This window comes from Lissotriton vulgaris, chromosome 5 (genome assembly GCF_964263255.1).
Source record: "Lissotriton vulgaris chromosome 5, aLisVul1.2, whole genome shotgun sequence".
Classification (NCBI taxonomy): domain Eukaryota; kingdom Metazoa; phylum Chordata; class Amphibia; order Caudata; family Salamandridae; genus Lissotriton; species Lissotriton vulgaris.
In genome coordinates, this window is record NC_141693.1 from 343,895,846 (window position 1) to 343,913,740 (window position 17,895).

Below are 17,895 nucleotides of genomic sequence, written 5' to 3' on the forward strand. Positions count from 1 at the left end.
CATGCCATGTGTTTAAGTCTATAAAGTATATTCTTCTGACTCCTCCAGTGAAGTTATTTCAGAAGAAAGACATGAAGTACCCCACTTATTTTATTAACATCTGACCTTTAAAATAGGTACAGCTACTAACGATTCCCATTATCTTGATATAGCAATACTTGTATCTCCCAAAAAGTGACTGGTCAAAGATATGTCTAGAGGAAGTATTCTGAGTATCATTGATGCTGGATCACCTTCTTTTAACCCCTCCCATGCTGATGACGAGCTCAGCTCATCATCAGCCACAGTGCTCGTGTGCTGATGACGAGCTGAGCTCGTCATGGCCGTTAGAACGCTCACACGCGGGGCTAATTCCCCTGCTGTGCTGAGTGTTCTAAGGAACGGGCATGGCCGTGACGAGCTGAGCTCGTCATCAGCACACGAGCACTGTGGCTGATGACGAGCTGAGCTCGTCATCAGCACCGGGGCTCTCTGCGCGCCCCCCTCCCCCCAGCACAGTGGGGGAATAAGCCCCGCAGCGAAGGGGTTAAGAAAAATATTATCAATGTATTTTTATTTATTATTTACTATTCGTTCAAAAAGTTTTTTTCGGGAACAGCCCATAAAACAAGCAATAAAAAGTAAAGACATTTACACTAAAATACATTAAAATCAAGATTCATAATTGAAATGCAAAAAAGACCAAGGCAGCGATTTGATCAAATACAATCCATGAAGCTCAGTGCTACATGTATAGGACCAGCAAATGGAAGCATACTAATGAAAGTATTATTTAAACCAACCGGGCAAACCATTGCAAAAAGGCATGTTATATCATTTGATTCCTACACACAGTAAAGCACATTAAAATCAAATTCATAGTCAAAATGCAAAATGGGCAGAGCAGCGATTGCATCATAAGAAATCCATGTGGCACAGAGCTACAAATATAGAAGCAACAGAGGGGAACATGCCAATACATGTGATATTTAAACCAATGATGCAAACCGTTACAAAGGAGCCATTATATTGTTCAGTTTGTGAACATAAAATATCAAAATTCATTGAAATGGCCAAAGAGTTGAAAAAGGTATACTGTTGAAACATGATTCATAATGAACCAGTTATAAAAATTATCATGATTTAATATTAATAAAGACAAAGTCCAATCTGGGCGATATACATTTGGGAGATCATTAGCCCAGCAGTGTTCCGCCCAGGTTGGGCCAAAGCATAGGGAATGCTAGTTAGTTAAAGCTGGAGACTCAACGATTTCATTGTATGCCTGGCTGCTAATAGATAACTACCTAAACTTAGTGCCCTGGGAATATTGAAGTCAGATCTTAAAATCTTTTAAGCATCACTAACATGTCTAAAGAGATGGACATCAGTTTGATCCATGACCTCCTAGATTTACCATAAAGTGGACCAAAAAATAATACATGTTATACATCCTCTGTGCCATTTGTACTTTAATGTATTCACCTGCAAGGTGTCAAGTCTAAATTTGATTAACAGGGTATGAGCTAACGGTGGAACAAAGGCGTCCATATAAGGCTCTACTGAGGGGGCTATTTTGAAGTACAAAAATCTTTCTGTCAATCTACCTGTCTTCTCATTTCGATTGTACAATTCTATTACACTGGTCCAATATTTCTTCTTCACAATTGCCTTATAGTTGGGTTTGATTAGAGAAAGGTCTGACCAGTACATTTCCAAGCCCAAACTATTCAGCTTTGCCTTAATATAACTGCACCAGGGGAGGGTATTGCAGTCCCCTATGTTGATTATCTCCTCGAGTGAAGACCTATAAGTGGCCAGTTCAGCGGATGACCACCAGTGCACTCAAAATAGTAATGGCCTTATTTTTGCTATATCCCCAATTTATTTGTATCCAATATCAAAGCACAGGGGGCACATAGGTGTGCTTCTAGGCAGAGTGAATAAGGTTTTTAAAAATTGGTTTTCTTTGGAAATGAGCAATTGAGATTCTCCATCCCCCACAATTCAGCCCCATATAAGGCTTCTGACTGTACTGAGGCCCTATACATTTCTACAACTGGGGACACTGTTTTTGCTGTGGTAGCTCTGTAGCATTTGACTATTATTTATGTAAGGTAGAGAAAACAATACCTCCAATATAATAACTGAATAAAGCCCCAGCTCCGAGTTCATCTATAAAAAAACTGGGAAGTTGAACCTCAAATATATTTACGAATTAGCCTGAAGTACACCTTTTATTCAAAGTTTTTATTATCGCTGGTCACCGGCTCTGTTTTTCATTATCACTGGTGGTCAACACGGCTCTGTGATTATTACATCTGCTGGAAACTCTATGAGGATTTGACCAAATTAGTATTTAAGACTACACACCCCAGGTTGCATATTTTGCCCTTTGGAAATCCTAATAGTTTCCCTTCACGCCAATGGATCTTTGCCACCATTTTCTGAAGGAGCAATAACAAAAATAGAACACACAGGTTATGCTTCATCAGCTATTAAATACTTTATATTTAGTCAATGAAGAGTGTTTGTGAGCAGTTAGAGAGGGATTTATTCTATAATTAAAAATAGAGGTTTCTCTGTGTCTTTATTCAGTAGCTAAATATCAATCAGGTTACAGAATTGATAATAGAAAAATATAATTAGTGCAGATCATATTATAATAAACATACCATTAACACCTTAGCAGCTATGGAACGTCCAGCTCCAGTGCTGAACGTTCCATTGCGCAGGTGCAGTTGGAACGTCCAACGGCCGACGGCAGCACTCCCGAGGTAGTGGTGCCGTCAGCCGCTGGAATAGGCGCAGCACTTAAGGTGTTAAGGAAAGAAACCCTATTCTATTAATTGGAGCACAAATTATGTCAGTTAGAACCCATGAAGAGTTAAAAAATAAAGGCAAGAGTAAGATTAGCATGAAGCTACTGAATCAATAATTAATAACTGCATAATTATCATTAGAGAACATAAAGCATAGAGCAAATAAGCCTTGGTAAAGCCAATAATCAAAGCATAAAGCTTGGGGTTTTAATGAATGTCAGTAAGGCACACGGCATGTCGTTCTGCTCTGCAGCTCTGCCTCCTCCTCTCCAGCTGAATCTGCTCTCCATTGAAAGGAATCTCTCTTCTTCCCTGCTCTCATCTGAATCAAAGTCTGCACTGCATCTCCTCTCCTCCCTGCCGATCTCACAGTCTAAGTCCTGCCCTCATCAGTTCCAGTGCTCCTCCGCTCTCCTCTCATCTAAGGCAGTCTTCCCTCTAGTTCTGTTCCATTCTGTTCCCTTATAAGGCAGTCTTCTGACCTCTAGTTCTTCATCTCCAAAAGCTTCTAATCTCGGAATGTGTTTATGCATCTGTAAATATTGCACAAAGTGTGCCATTTCTCTTCATCTCCTCCAATGGAAATACAGCATTTTCCAAAAGGCACATCCTCCCCTTTCCTCCTGTCCACACGTCATTCATCAGGAGTTAGTTATCACTTTGTTGGCGCTACACATTTTGAATCTTATTTAAAATGATCTAATTTCCTAGTTTTCCAATAAATAAACATGTTATTCTAACTAATCACATTACATTAGCTGCAAGAGAAACTTATTGTTTAAGCAGGAAACACATTAGAAGCATATTGTGGCAATGTATTTTGAAGTAGTGTGCTTTATTTCTAACAACAGCAACAAATGAGGCTATATCTCAGTTTATGAATAGAGATCTGTTTAAGATAACATTCTACCAGCAGCTAACACATATCTGGAAGGCTCCAAGTTACATTCTGAGCATCTCTATTTCACAGTGCATTTTTGCTGTTATCTGCAGGGTCAAAGGAAGTTTCTTGTGAGCAAGCTGCAAACCAATAATTCTGCTCTTGTGCAAGTTGTTTTTTAAAATGTTGAGTTAATTTAACCCGTTTAGCGCGTCGAACATTCCGCCCCAGTGCGGACGTTCGATCGCGCTAACGGGATTCGGACGTCCAACGGTCGTGCGCAGCACCAGCGAGGTAGTGCACGCGACGACCGTTGGACGCTCGCAGCACGGAAAGGGTTAATACAAAATATACACTACTACTGCACACATGTTTACTAATTATTGTAAGTTAAAATAAACACATTCTATAATTAAAATAAAATATAAACTAGTCATATTAACTCTGAATTATACTTGCACATGTTTTAACATTTGAAAAGAACATGACTTATTATAGGAGAAAGCATATGTTTAAAGGTCTTTTGAGCCTCATGTTTTTATTTTCTGTACCAAATAATTTCTTATGCAAGGCGAAATTTAATTTTTAAAGTTTTTCCTACAATTCATATTGCATCTCTGGTGGCATCTTCCCATGACAAAGATAATAAAGATTTGCACCAGATTTGATAGAATTTCACCTGTTGGTGCTAATATATTTTTATGAGGCTATTGCTTGTTGTTTTAATGGACTATTTCCCATTTTTAGCAGAATAATATTGGAAAACCACAAATAATTTGCCAATATGAATTGGTTGCAGCATATTTTGATTAATACTTTCAAAGGTGGGTCTTTGATAACAACCTATTTCCTTTCACTGGGTTTTTAATAAAATTAGTTGCACTTCAGCATTCAAACTTAGTTTTTTTCCAAATTAGACATCAACATCACTCTTAGTTGATGAAGGATTTCTTTCATTTTACAAGCTAACAGATGTTATCAAAGAAGGACTGGTGTATTCATTGAAACCCATGATATCGGAATTGTTACTGGGTCCAGAGAAGACGAAAAACCTTGGGCCAGATTTACAGTTTGGTGAGGAGGTTACTCCATCGCAAATGTGACAAATTACTCTGTCAAACACTTGGCCAGGCCACCTCCTTCTGAGTAGGGTGGACAATCAGCTTTCCTTCACCAGAGCACTTGTTGACTCCATTGATGAAAATAATCCTCATCGGCCTAGCAGAGTAGATGCTGTCGGAGAAAGGGCATTAAACCACCCACCGTATATAGGGAAGATGGTGTAATATTCTTTATTCTGTCCATCAACTCCAGGTAAAACCCGGGCAGTGAAGGACAGAAATAATAAATAATGACCCCCACATCCAGGGAAATGCTCCCTGGCTGTGGATGTGATTAGTTATTCATTTTTCAATAATATGCTCTCCTTTTATGAGTATCTTTTTGAAAAACAAAAGCTTCGTCAAAGTTTGGTGAACAGCCATCTAAACAAGCAATGGCCATCCACCAAACATTTTATTCTTTCACAGGAATTGCCATATGTGGTTATTGTCAAGAGACAGAATGTGCCAATGGTGATTTCTAAATTTGGCGGACAGTAGGCCATGTACTAAACTTTAAATCTAACCCTTAGTTTTCTTATATTGGTTATGTTGTCATCACCATTTCAGATGTTAACACAAAATAGAACAATATTGGTAACTACAATGAGTGTATAATACGGTATGTGAATTGTGCATATTTATGTGCATTTCTTCTAAGTTGACTGCTATCTTTTCCATTGAATGTGTGATTGTACTATCTGATAAACAGCTCTAAAATTGGTCTTTTTTAGCTTGTTTCACGTGAAAATAGTCCAGAAGGACTTCGACGGGCTGATTCCTGCAGGAGATCAAGAAACTTCAGCAAGCAGCCCAGCACTGGGGATTACTATAGATATCTAGGGCAGAACACAGGCGAACAACCAGGGAGTAGAAAGATGGCACACAGTGAGGAGGTGAGCCTGGGCAGGACCCAATGCCCACATTTTACTAACCTAAAATTCTCCCAGACCTTTATAAGTGTTTGAACCAATAGTGGTGATGTGAAATTTCTTGATCCACTAACCTTCTATGAGACCCATGTTGGCTTCCAAATGTCTGCTCATCCTGCCATTCTCTGGGCAACTACATTTTTGAATGGTCTTTCTAAACTGTTGCTGGAAAGGAATTTTCTTTTTTATTCACCTTCCCACTGTCAGTACCTCTAATCTACTTCCTAATTTCAGGCTTTAGCTTTGAACCAGGTACTTACATCATGCCCATTTTCATTACTCTTTCCTGTTTTAAAGTTCATTTTTGGAGAACTTAATTTCAGACGTTTTAAAGGAGTTTGGGCCATATGTATCAACAAATTTTCCTATAGACACAGAATGGGCAAAACCCTTTGATACATCTGGCCCTTTGACTCTTTTCTTGAGTACACATTATCTTCTTTGCCCGAGCTTCCTTGTCTTTCACATGTATTCTGGATCCTTATTTGTATTTGGGATTACTCTATTTCATGCATGCATTCATTTCACACTTTCAATTATATTTTTCACTTTGTCATGCAATGCTGTTCATTTCTTTCCATTGGCTCCTTTCACCTCTTATTAGTTTGCATGTTTGTATATAGTATATGTAGTATAGTTATCCCCATTCCTGTGTTAGAATCTTCTAAACTTTTTTAATTTGTAAAAGGTCTGATTTAATGTGTTTATTTTTTATTTTTCATGATTTGTTTTTGGGCTAAACAATTCTATTGTTTTTAGGGATAAAGAATATGATTTTTTTTATTGATGTAAGATGCTTAAAATTATTGGCATAAAACAAATCAGTATACACTATCTGGTAATCCACTTGAACCATTTGTTTCATTTAGATATATTACTCTGAACACATTTTCATACACTTCTTGTCTACTACAATCTATGTACGTAGATTTCTGAGATCACGTACAATGGCTAAATGATTAAAATATAAAGATTTTCAGTCTAGTTTTTAACTTGGTATATAATCCTTAAAACATACAACAGTCGTTTTTATATCCTTTAAATATTGAACACTTCTTTTCGGGCATACTATTTGTAGTTCATGTTAGTATTTGAACGAAGAAAAGCATTCATTAATTCAAGCCTTTCAGAAATTCTGATTAGCTGATAATTTTTTGTGGTACTACTGATTATGTTCTTTACGCAAGGCTCTGTCATGACAATTATAAGGCACTTCCCAGGTAGATAAAAGGACTCATGCATACATGTGATAACCTTCCTCAGTTGTCAAAATGTGGGATGATAGCACTTTAAAACAAATGGTTTGTGTATGCCTGTGTGTGGATTTAATGGAATTAATGCTGACATGTGTTTTTTGAATTGGTATATAACCCACAGCCTCCGTGAGTTTCAAATTTTAATCTTCAAAATTTTTATCTGACATATTTTGATGAATACATATTGTTGACTGATATTTGGGAGACTTTACTTATAAAATATTCAAATAAAAAAGGTCCTTGGAATTGATATTAGTCAGAAAATGTATTAATGGACATGAAGGTAAACAGTTGGTCGGATTCGATTTTCCAGTATTTTTGGCACTGTATCACATCTTCAGTTTTAACAAACAATGGTAGTCTCTTTCAACTTAAGTACTACTGGTATTTATTTACCTGCATTTTCATGCATTTACCTCAAGTACACTTTAGAATACTCTGTCCAACCCACAGTTAAGAAGGTTAAAAATTACACTCATTCATACCCCTGTAACTTCCCCCAAATTCCAACATTAGTTTGTAGTAGTCCTCCAACTGTACTGGAAACCTCTCAATGCACCTGATAGCAAGCATTGGCAAACCAGTAGGTTTTCACTTTGGGACCTATTGGTTCTGCCAGTGCCTTTTAGTGTTGTTCTATAGCATTGACAAAAAGCGTTTTCAGACCTTGAATAAGAAGAAAGAGCATGGATGTGATGATGTAGTAGCCTTTTTTCATTTAAATCTCAAAATAAATGGCTGTCAGCCTCTGCTCAATTTACTTACCGCACCCAGTCTTTGAGGTATAGTCATAGACCTCATTTAGGTGTAGGCAGGTCTAGCAATGCTACATTAGTTTACCATTTGATATGCCCAGCACTATCCTTGCAGGCTATGCTCTTGGGTATCATTAACAGGATGTAAACAACACACCTAAAACTCTGATTATGCCTTATAGTTCCCATTCCATGCTGTTTCTCTAGAACCACAATATAATAGGGTACTTACATTAATTATCGGATATTAGGAGGAGTCGAAATATGTGTGTGAGTGTGTGTGTGTGTGTGTGCTTGCATGCATGTGTGTGTGTGTGTGATGGTTGTATGTATGTGATAGCAAGTCTGCTACCCCTGGTATTTTTGTGAATCTGCATGTGTATACATGGAGCTGAAATGCCTACAGTACTTTCTTCCAAGTTGGTCAATCATTGGTATCACCAATATTTCATTTGAATCCTCCCTCAAAACATGAGTGTGATGTTCTTCAGATCATGTCCATCTTACTCCCTGTTCAACTTCTATCAAGGTAATGGTTTCATCGTAACTGCCCTGATAAACTATTATAAGAGTATGGTTTGCATGTTTAACTGGTTTATAGTAAACATTGTATGTACATCAATGACACCTTTTTTATTTACAGCCCCTCCAAAAATAGATCATGACTAAAAATAACATCACTGCAGTGTTATGAGTAAGTTAGTTAGGGATATCTCATCTTCCAACCCATGTCCAAATCCATGCAAAATAATCTGCAGTATAAGTGCACTTTTCAAATCGGAACTGTTTTGCGTAGCAAGTTAATGTAGTTGTAAATGCATGTTCTTCTCAACTGAAATTTCTGAAATAAATTCTCTTTTGCAGACATTCCCTCACCATTTATTTGCAGATCAGGCCTTTGTGTCTGCCATTTTGGTTACAGAAACACTGTCACCTTGCCCTTCCAAGATATGATTTGTACATCTACAGTGATCCATTACTTATTTGACAGAATCTATTTCAAAGTTAGAAAGTTGATTTATATCACAACTTTCAAATCAGTGACTGCCAACACAGAAATGGATTCAATTCATGACCACCTCTTTTAGTTTCCTCATGGACATCTATGAGTTAGAGTCCCAGATTACATTTGGAATAGTGGGGGGCGTGGCTTTACCAACGAGTGCGATGGCTGTGAAGCGGTGAGGCTCCTGACACCGATGGCCCAAACCCGCTCTAATATCTGCACATTTATCCGTTTTTTCCCTACAAGTCCAGCAGAGTGTGTGCGGTACATCTGCTGTGGCACTGTGCTCTGAAAAACGCTGGTGCCCAAGCTCCGGACAAAAAAGGAAGAGCCTTGAAGCGAGCAGGCCCGGTGTCCCCGGGCTCGAGTCCATCTACAGCCGGCTGGGACTTCCAAGAGGGGTGGCCTCGGCTGTCGAGTAGCAGCGGCGTCGCTGAGGCTTGCGGCCCTCATTGTGCACCAGGACACCCGGAGGCAAGTGGCAATGCGGCGATGTCCCTTCTGCAGTTTTCACCCCCCTCCTCTACCTGGACTCTCTCTCATGCAACTGCCTCATAGGCCGGGAGCGCAAAAGTGATCAGCTGCACAACTTCGAATGCCCCGGTCCTCTAGCTGCCCAGTGCTGCGTTGGAGGCCTGACGGACACGGCCACCGTGATCCATGACCACTACCTCCGAGGGCGACGTTCCTGTGAGTGTCTTCAAGTTGAGAGGGGGGGGGCTGTGACCGGATCACACAGCCCTCTGCCCTACTGCTGTGGTGAGATGATGGGGGAGGGATGAGTCGGCCCGCGCCAAGGCGGGGTGTTCAATCTTGGGTGCAGAGAATCCAGGTTTGACCCCACCAACACTTCTCTACGTATGCGGAGGACACTGACCCCATGCTACAGTGCACACAAGACTTAGTGAACGACAGCTGCAATTCTAAATAAGTGAACACTGGTGTACAGATTCTTTGCTGAAGGGGGGGGTAATTTGAAATCAGGAAGTGGCTGGAACGCTCCGGATACTACAGTGCACCTTTTGTAATCCTGGTGAATCGGAGCTTTGAAAACGTCTTGTGTGCCTTAATTAGCTGGCAGTGTGCAAAGCATGAGATTCCAGAACTGAATACCGGTCTGTGAATCGCCACTTGGGCTACTGCGCTATGTCTGGGCTGAAGGGACAGAGAACTACACTCCAGACTAAGCTGGAAAAATATGCCACTCACAAAGTAAATGAGTTGGTGGGAGCGACCAAGGGGGAGACAGAGAAATTGCCGACACCTTCTGGGGATGAACCAACGCTGGTGTATGTAATGGCAGCCATAGCAGGGATGCGTGTCTTGCTGGGCACCATATCGATCGAAATTGCTCTCATCAGGACTGATCTGCAGAAAATGAGCAAAAAAGTTAAAGCCATAGAAGTGGTAACTCAAGAACTTAGTGACAACACCCATCGACTGCGTAAAGCAATCAAAGAACTTCAAACTGCGCAGAAGAGACTGGATTCCTAGCTAGATGATTACGAAGATCGCGCGAGACGAAACAATGTCTGAATTATTGGGGTCCCTGAGCAAGCAGAGGACCTGGCAGCTGACCTATTCATAGAGGCCTAATCATGAATCGCCTATGGCCCAAAACACTATCCAAATTCTTTACAGTTGAAAGAGCAGAGTGCCGGGGGGAGGCCTAAACCGGGTGACCCTCCAAGACCCATTCTGGCAGGCCTCCTCAACTTCAGGGACCGAGACACTATCCTGCAAATGGCTCGTACTAACCCTCCCCTTAAAGTTGAGAAAAGTGAACTGTCCTTTTTCAGGACTTTACCATTACGGTTCAACCCCAACGGCGCACCTTCCTGGACGTTACAAAGTGACAAAGGCATTCGATATGCAATGTCATTTCCGGCAAAGTTGAGAGTTGAGGCGGACGGCAAGACTTGGTTCTTGGAAACGCCAGAAGCGGCACAAGACTGGTTAGAGGGCTGGAGACCAGCAAAGGTTCACAACGCAAAATGATACCCAGTCAATTGCATCGCCCCGTAAAATGTTTTATCACACCAGGCACTGTTAGCTACGATGGTCCTGCACCAAACTCGCCTCTCACGACAGCGGATCCATTGAATCGACATTCTGAGAAGGCCAAACAAATGTTTTATTCACTACTTGATTGTATTGATAAATTATGCATGTTCATACATCGTTAATGGGGGACACATGGCGACAGAGCAGGGTCCATTGTGCTGGAGTCTGCAACCCCTTCCCCTCCAACTTCTAGTTAGTTTTTAGTTAGGGCGACAGGCACCCTGCACTTTTGAGGTTATGGGCAGTTGCGAGCCCCTAGTGCGGGGGAGAGGGAGGGTTACAGGGTGGGGGTGTTGGGGGTGGTGTTCTTGTTTTTCTTTTTTTATTTCATTACAGAATCACATATAGCATAGTTAGGCATGGGAAATACAGTGGCCAGGAACCTGGGCATAGTGGTACAATCATTTGCACAAGGTTCTATTGGGTGATGGCGGTTGCTCCGGGGAGGTGGCTGGGTGCCCCCCCCCCCAGCAACAGATACCGAATAGAGATAAGGGTGTCACGAGTGAGAAACAAATTAAGTTACTATCCTGGAATGTAAATGGATTGCAGGATAAACTTAAAAGAGGAATCATATTGCAATTTTTTAAACGGCATGCCCCAGAGGTGGTCCTGCTCCAAGAGACACACCTCATAGGGAACATGTGTGAGGCCCTAGCTAGATGGGGCTATCAACTAGTGGTGCACTCTGGCTTCACGACGGGCTCCATGGGAGTTGGTATACTGAGAAAACGCACCTTCCCCATGACAATAGACCAAGTTTACACTGATAATTTCAGGAGGTATGCAGCAGTGTCTGGCCAGTGGGAGGGCGAAGCGCTGACAATAATGTCACTGTACTTGCCACCGGGACTGTAGGAATTTTCGTTTAAAGATCTAGGAAGAGTGCTGGTCGCATTTCGCAGTGGTAGAATGGTAATAGGGGGGGACTCAAACTCTGTTGTTTCAAGGGCATTGGATGGCTGCCCCCCTAGAGTCATAACTCTGTCACAACTGCGACTCCTGCGTTTTCTGGATACTATGGGACTCGTGGATATATGGAGGGTGCATCACCCTGTGGAGACACAGTACACATTTCACTCTGAGGCCCACAACAGCCGTTTCCGCATAGATTACATCCTCGCCCCAGCAGCACAAGTTGGGTATGTTAGAGAGATTCGCCACGTAGAGAGAGGCATATCGGACCACACCGCCATTTGACTGCACATGGAGTATGAAAAGGGAAACTGCACTACGTTTGCCCCCATTAGCACCTGGTATCTTCGCAACCCCATGATTAAACTAAAGATAGAGCAAGAAATTGAACACTACTTTAATGAGAATGAGGGCATGGTTGTATCGGCGCAAATACTTTGGGAAGCCTTTAAAACTGTAATAAGGGGACAAGCTCTCTCTCAGATCTCTGGAGCAAAAAATAGAAAAACAAGCAAGACTTCTCCAATTAGAGGAGGACATACTGAAATTGGAAGATAGAATCACAACATCCATAGACCAAGATGTAATGCACGCTCTCAGACTGCCACAAAATGAACAAAGAACCAAAGCGAGAGAGACAGCCATAACTATGCTCAGCCACAAGCTGGGTAGTGTTTCTGAGCTAGGGGACAAAGCAGGAGAGCCGTTGGCCTGGTTAAATAGGAGGGAGGCAGCAAGCCGACTGGTCACAGAGATATGGGCAGATAATGAGAGGAAACTTACGGATCAACAGGATATCGCGGATGAGTTTGGTGGATACTATGACCTAATCTATACTTCTAGGTCCACCAGGCAGGAGCCAGAAACTCAGGAACTACTGGCAGAAATTCATCTGCCTGCATTGGCAGAAGAGGAGAATTATTAACTGGAGAGAGACATCACACCGGATGGAATAGCTCAGGCCCTTCGGTCTCTCCAAGCGGGAAAAGCGATGGACCCTAACGGCCTCCCGATAGAACTATACAAATTAAGACCTGATAAATAGCCCCCTTCCTCAGGGCAATGTTCATGGAGAGTCTTGAGAAGGGACTCCTTCCACAGGACCAGAGACTGGCAACCCTAGTAGTGATTCCCAAGGAATGGAAACCTAAACACAGTTGTACGTCGTATCGACCCATATCGCTGCTGAACTCAGAGGCTAAGATTCTGGCTAAATTGCTAGCTACCCACCTGATTTGAGTTCTCCCTGAGCTGGTCCACCCGGACCAATCTGGATTCCTGCCATCCAGAAACACGACCTTGAATTTAAGGAGAGTACAAGGGGTGATGGGCACGACAGATACTATCATGGAAGATGCAATTGTGGTGTCCTTGGATGCCACCATGGTGTTCAGCACCAAAGAGTGGTTATACCTTTTCACTGTCTTGGAAAGGTTGGGATTTGTTCCTTCCTTTATTAACTGGGTCCGACTTTTATATGCTGACCCACTAACACAAGTACTAGTTAATAACAAAAAATCAGCTATATTCCATCTCCACAGGGAAACGAGACAGGGGTGCCCGCAGTCCCCATTGCTGTTTGCACTCACACTCGAGCCTCTGGCCTGCTACATCCGACGTGACCCCATTATAAGAGGGGTACGCTGGACCGAAGATTGGGAGGACCGTATATTGTCCTACGCAGATGATATTCTGTTATACTTGGCCTCCCCTCATAGATATCTGCGTAGAGTGCATAACATCTTTACTAATTTTGGTACATACTCCGTGTACACTATCAATTGGACGAAATTGCTTATCTTTGTCTTAAAAGGTAAACCACCGGTCCTGCCACGAGAGTACCAACTCAGGATAGGGACAGAGGGGTTCAAGTATCTAGGAATTTTTATTACCAAGGCCCCAAACTATTTTATGATGCTAATTTGCTACCACCACTGCAGCGACTGAAGTATGATGCAGAACACTGGCAGTCTCTTCCGTTGTCGCTCTTGGGGAGAGCTGCATTGTTTAAGATGATGTTGCTACCTCTGGTTTTATATGTTTTACTGAACTCGCCCGCCCTAGTTCCCACGTCATATTTTAGACAGGTGGAATGTGCACAGCTACCGCTCCTCTGGGGAAATAGTCCACCTAGAATCTAATTCCTGAAATTAGTGAGAAGCTGGTATGATGGGGGGCTAGGATTACCAAATATCAAAAAGTATTATTGGGGGGCACAACTGGCTGCCATTATTCACTGTATATACCTGCCCCCTATTGATTCGGGCTATGCCATGGATAGGTGGTTACTCCCTGGGGGTAACTATACACAAGCACTATACTCAAAACCAGCAAAGTTCCCCTTCACGGGCCCCACAAGACACTGTACAGGTGTGGCATTTGGTCCAGAAAAGTATGGGATGGACAAAAACTAAAACTCGGCTCACCCCACTATGGGATTCAAAATGACTGGGGAATCTCTGGAAAACAAAAGGATAGATATGATCGGAATCTCTCGGGTGGGCGATCTCCGGATATAAAGGGAGAGGTGCTCCCCTTCACCCTCCAACAAAACTATGAGTTCTTGTTCTAGACAATGGCTTCAGTAAATTCTCAAGTAGCGTGCGATTCTCCAGAGCGATGTGAAAAAGCTGATCTGTGGATGATGAGTTGCCAGGGGGACGAGTCGTCTGGGATTAGTATTTTTTTCAAAAAGGAGACCGCGGTGATCCCGTTGCCGACGGTCACGGAGCAGCGGCTTTGAAGTAATTCGTTAAATCGAGAAAGAAAAAAGGAAAAAACGGGAAACGCCGCCAACGCTGTTATGGTCATTCCCCGACGGAGGCGATTCTCCTCCATTGATGCATTGTCTAGAACAAGATTGTCTTCTGGTCCTGATGAGAACCGGACAAAAGGGTCCGGTTTGAAACGCGCTGACCTTGTCTTGTTTTGGTTTGACCTACGCTTTAAGTCAGCTGTATTTTGCACATTTTTGTGATAAAGATATAATTCAATTGTATAGGGGCAGATTAAATTTGTTATTTATGTTTCAGGCTGCCACCTATCAGGTCCTTTTTGTATAATGTAACAATTGTGCTAATACGATTACGTAGGTCCCATCACATTTCAAAATCTTTCCTTTTGCACCACCAAGTGTGTTGTGTGTGTGTGTATGTATGTTTGTGTGAAGAAGATTTAGTTTTGAGTGAGGGAGTGAGTGTGAAAGAGGGTGTGTATAGTGGTTTTTAGAGCACTGTGATCTGTTCATTCACGTCTGTTCTTATGTCTATTGCACATATTTATAAATATTTTGTATGTTCTTCTGGTCTAAAAAAATTGAAAAATAAAAAGCAATTTTGATGGATTAACTCAATCACAAGACTAAAAATTTAGTTTCTAGTCTGTTGGTCAAATCATCCAGTTTATCAGGTCTCAGTACTGGCACTTGTTTTGGTTGACAAGAAAACTGATAAGTCACCTCCAATGGAGCCCGGATTGGTTCAGGGATGGTACGGTTTAATATAGATGGTTTCTGAAAATTGGTTTTAAAGCCGGAAGCTCCCCCAAATGTCGCCATTCCACCATGACCGTTGTTAGAGAGGCATGCAGATTAGATAATATAAGCAAGACATCATCTGCCTAAATTGCAATTGTGTGTGCTCTGCTTCAAGTAGTGATGCCAGTGATCTTCTGATGTCTGCAGACCCAATCAGCAAAAGGTTGCATGTATAAAGCAAACAGTAAGGGTGACAGGGGCAGCCCTGATGGGTATCTCTTGCAATAGCAAAGGGCTGGTATAGGAGTCCATTGACTCTCACCAATGCTTTAGGTGAGGCATAACTACTCTGGATCCACTGGCAAAACTATGTGCAACAAGTTGGGAGATATACACAATATATGTCTAGTTTTATTCTTACAAGCGTGTTCTATACTCTTACTACTTGTTTTCACAAATATTATCAACTTCTCATTCTCGACAGGGTTTGATCCTGCAGATTGGAAAAGTGGCATTGTAAAGTCTCTCCAAACAAATAAGGCTAAATTAGATCCACTCATGGTAGAGAACTTCAGACCTACTACCCTCTTGACGGTCCAGGGTAAAATTGTGATGGGGTGGTAGCAAAATGGCTGGTTTTCTTCTCGTAGAATCAAACTAACCAGGCTTTCATTTGGGCAGAATACCAGACCTAGCCCTTGCTCTTGCCTTGGATCATCGCAGATTGATCATAGATCAAGGAGACTTGACTGCTAGCGTTTTTTACATGATTTGCCCACTGCTTTGATACCCTGGAACATAGCAGTCTTTTGAAGTCACTTATTGAGGCAAAACTTACAAGGTACATTTTGGTGTGGTTTGCCTTCTTTCTAACTAAATGTACACAGAATGGGGTTGTTAGAAATGGGATTTCTAGTTGGCTAGGGCATGAACCTAAGCCAGGCAGAACCCACCACTCTAGTCGGGGCAAGTCAGATGCGCAGCAAACACAAGGAGATAATGGACCGAGTGCTGAAACTTTTCAGACACTCACCCCCAGTCACAGATCTGGGTTGAATCCATCATCATTATTTAGCTCACTTCGCCACCCCAGTTCAGACACAGCTATATGCAAATCAGTCTTGACCCTTTGCCTCATTAGAACAGTCCAGCCCGAACTGCCAAGCCAGGTCTTCCCTGGACCGGAAACAAGCATCCTGGGACCGGTTTTGGGCTAACAGCCCTAATCAGGCAGGCTAGCCTGAATCCAGTGGCAAAGTGAGCAAGGGACCCACGTCTGGACATACCCTACCAACTTAGGGTGAACAAAGCAAACACAAGTAGATGATGGCGGAGCCCTGAAACTTTTCAGACACTCACCCCCCGTCACAGATCTGGGTTGAATCCATCATTGTTCGTTAGCTCAGTTCACCACCCCAGTTCAGACATAGCTATATGCAAATCAGTCTTGACCCTGTGCCTCATGGGAAAAGTCCAGCCCTAACTGCCAGCCCATGTCTTCCCTGGATTTGGAAACAAGCATCCTGGTACAGGTTTGGGGCTAACAGCCCTCATCAGCCAGGCTAGTTTGAATCCAGTGGCAAAGTGAGCAAGGGACCCACGTCTGGGCATACCCTGACAACTTAGGGTGAACAAAGCAAACACAAGGAGATGATGGACATAGCGCTGAAACTTTTCAGACACTCACCCCCAGTCACAGATGAATGAAATTAAAATGAAATTTATAAAGAGCAAACATTCACCTGAGGGTGTCAAGGCGCTAGATCTGGGTTGAATCTATCATCATTCTTTAGTTCACTTCGCCACCCTAGTTCAGACACAGCTATATGCAAATCAGTCTTGACCCTGTGCCTCATGGGAACAGTTCAGCCTTTACTGCCAAGCCATGTCTTCCCTGGACCGGAAACAAGCATCCTGGGACGGTCTCGGTCTAACAGCCCCCATCAGCCCGGCTAGTTTGAATCCAGTGGCAAAGAGAGCAAGGGACCCACGTCTGGGCATACCCTGCCAACTTAAGGTGAACAAAGCAAACATAAGGAGATAATGGACGGAGCGCTGACATTTTTCAGACACTCACTCCCACTCACAGATCTGGGTTGAATCCATCATCGTTCATCAGATACACGCCAAGATAACCAGTGCTCACCCTCTGGTAGCTCGGCATTGAGCAGTCAGGCTTTTCTACAGAGGCAATATGTACAGCGTTTGTGCAACACACTCTTCCAACAACACATTGAATACACCCCAAAAGATACTGTACACAGGTTTATATGAAAATAGAATATATTTTAGACAAAAAAAGACCAAAACAACATGAATCATAAATACTTGCCACACTATGCCATTATCCGATAGTACTTGTTATCCTGATTAAAGCAAGACAAAAATGACATACATCCCGCATCGTAAAGAGCTTTGTAGAGCTTGAAAGTGATTTTTTTTGTTGACTGGGAGCCAGTGGAGGTCTCTCAGGTGGCTGGTGATGTGGCTGTGATGGGGGATGTTGAGGATGAGTCTAGCGGAGTCGTTCAGAATGTTCTGCAGTTTCTTGGGGACTTTCTGGGTGATGCTGGCATAGAGTGCATTGACGTAGTCAGTTCTGCTGCTGATGAGCATGTTGTTGACTATCTTTCTGGACTTGTGGAGATCCACTGGAAGATCTTTCAAGCAGGTGCAATGTGTGGAAGCAGGATGATGAGATGGCGTTGAGT

At 42.4% G+C, this 17,895-nt stretch overlaps 1 protein-coding gene across 1 annotated transcript in view; it reads left to right on the forward strand.

Annotated features, from left to right (window-relative positions):
• Positions 1-17,895, forward strand: part of ESPN (espin) — a 1,077,204-nt gene that overhangs the window by 760,433 nt on the left and 298,876 nt on the right. The window contains exon 8 of the mRNA XM_086921582.1: positions 5,516-5,677. Coding sequence (XP_086777708.1) covers positions 5,516-5,677 — 162 coding nt within the window. The remainder of the gene's footprint in view (positions 1-5,515; positions 5,678-17,895) is intronic.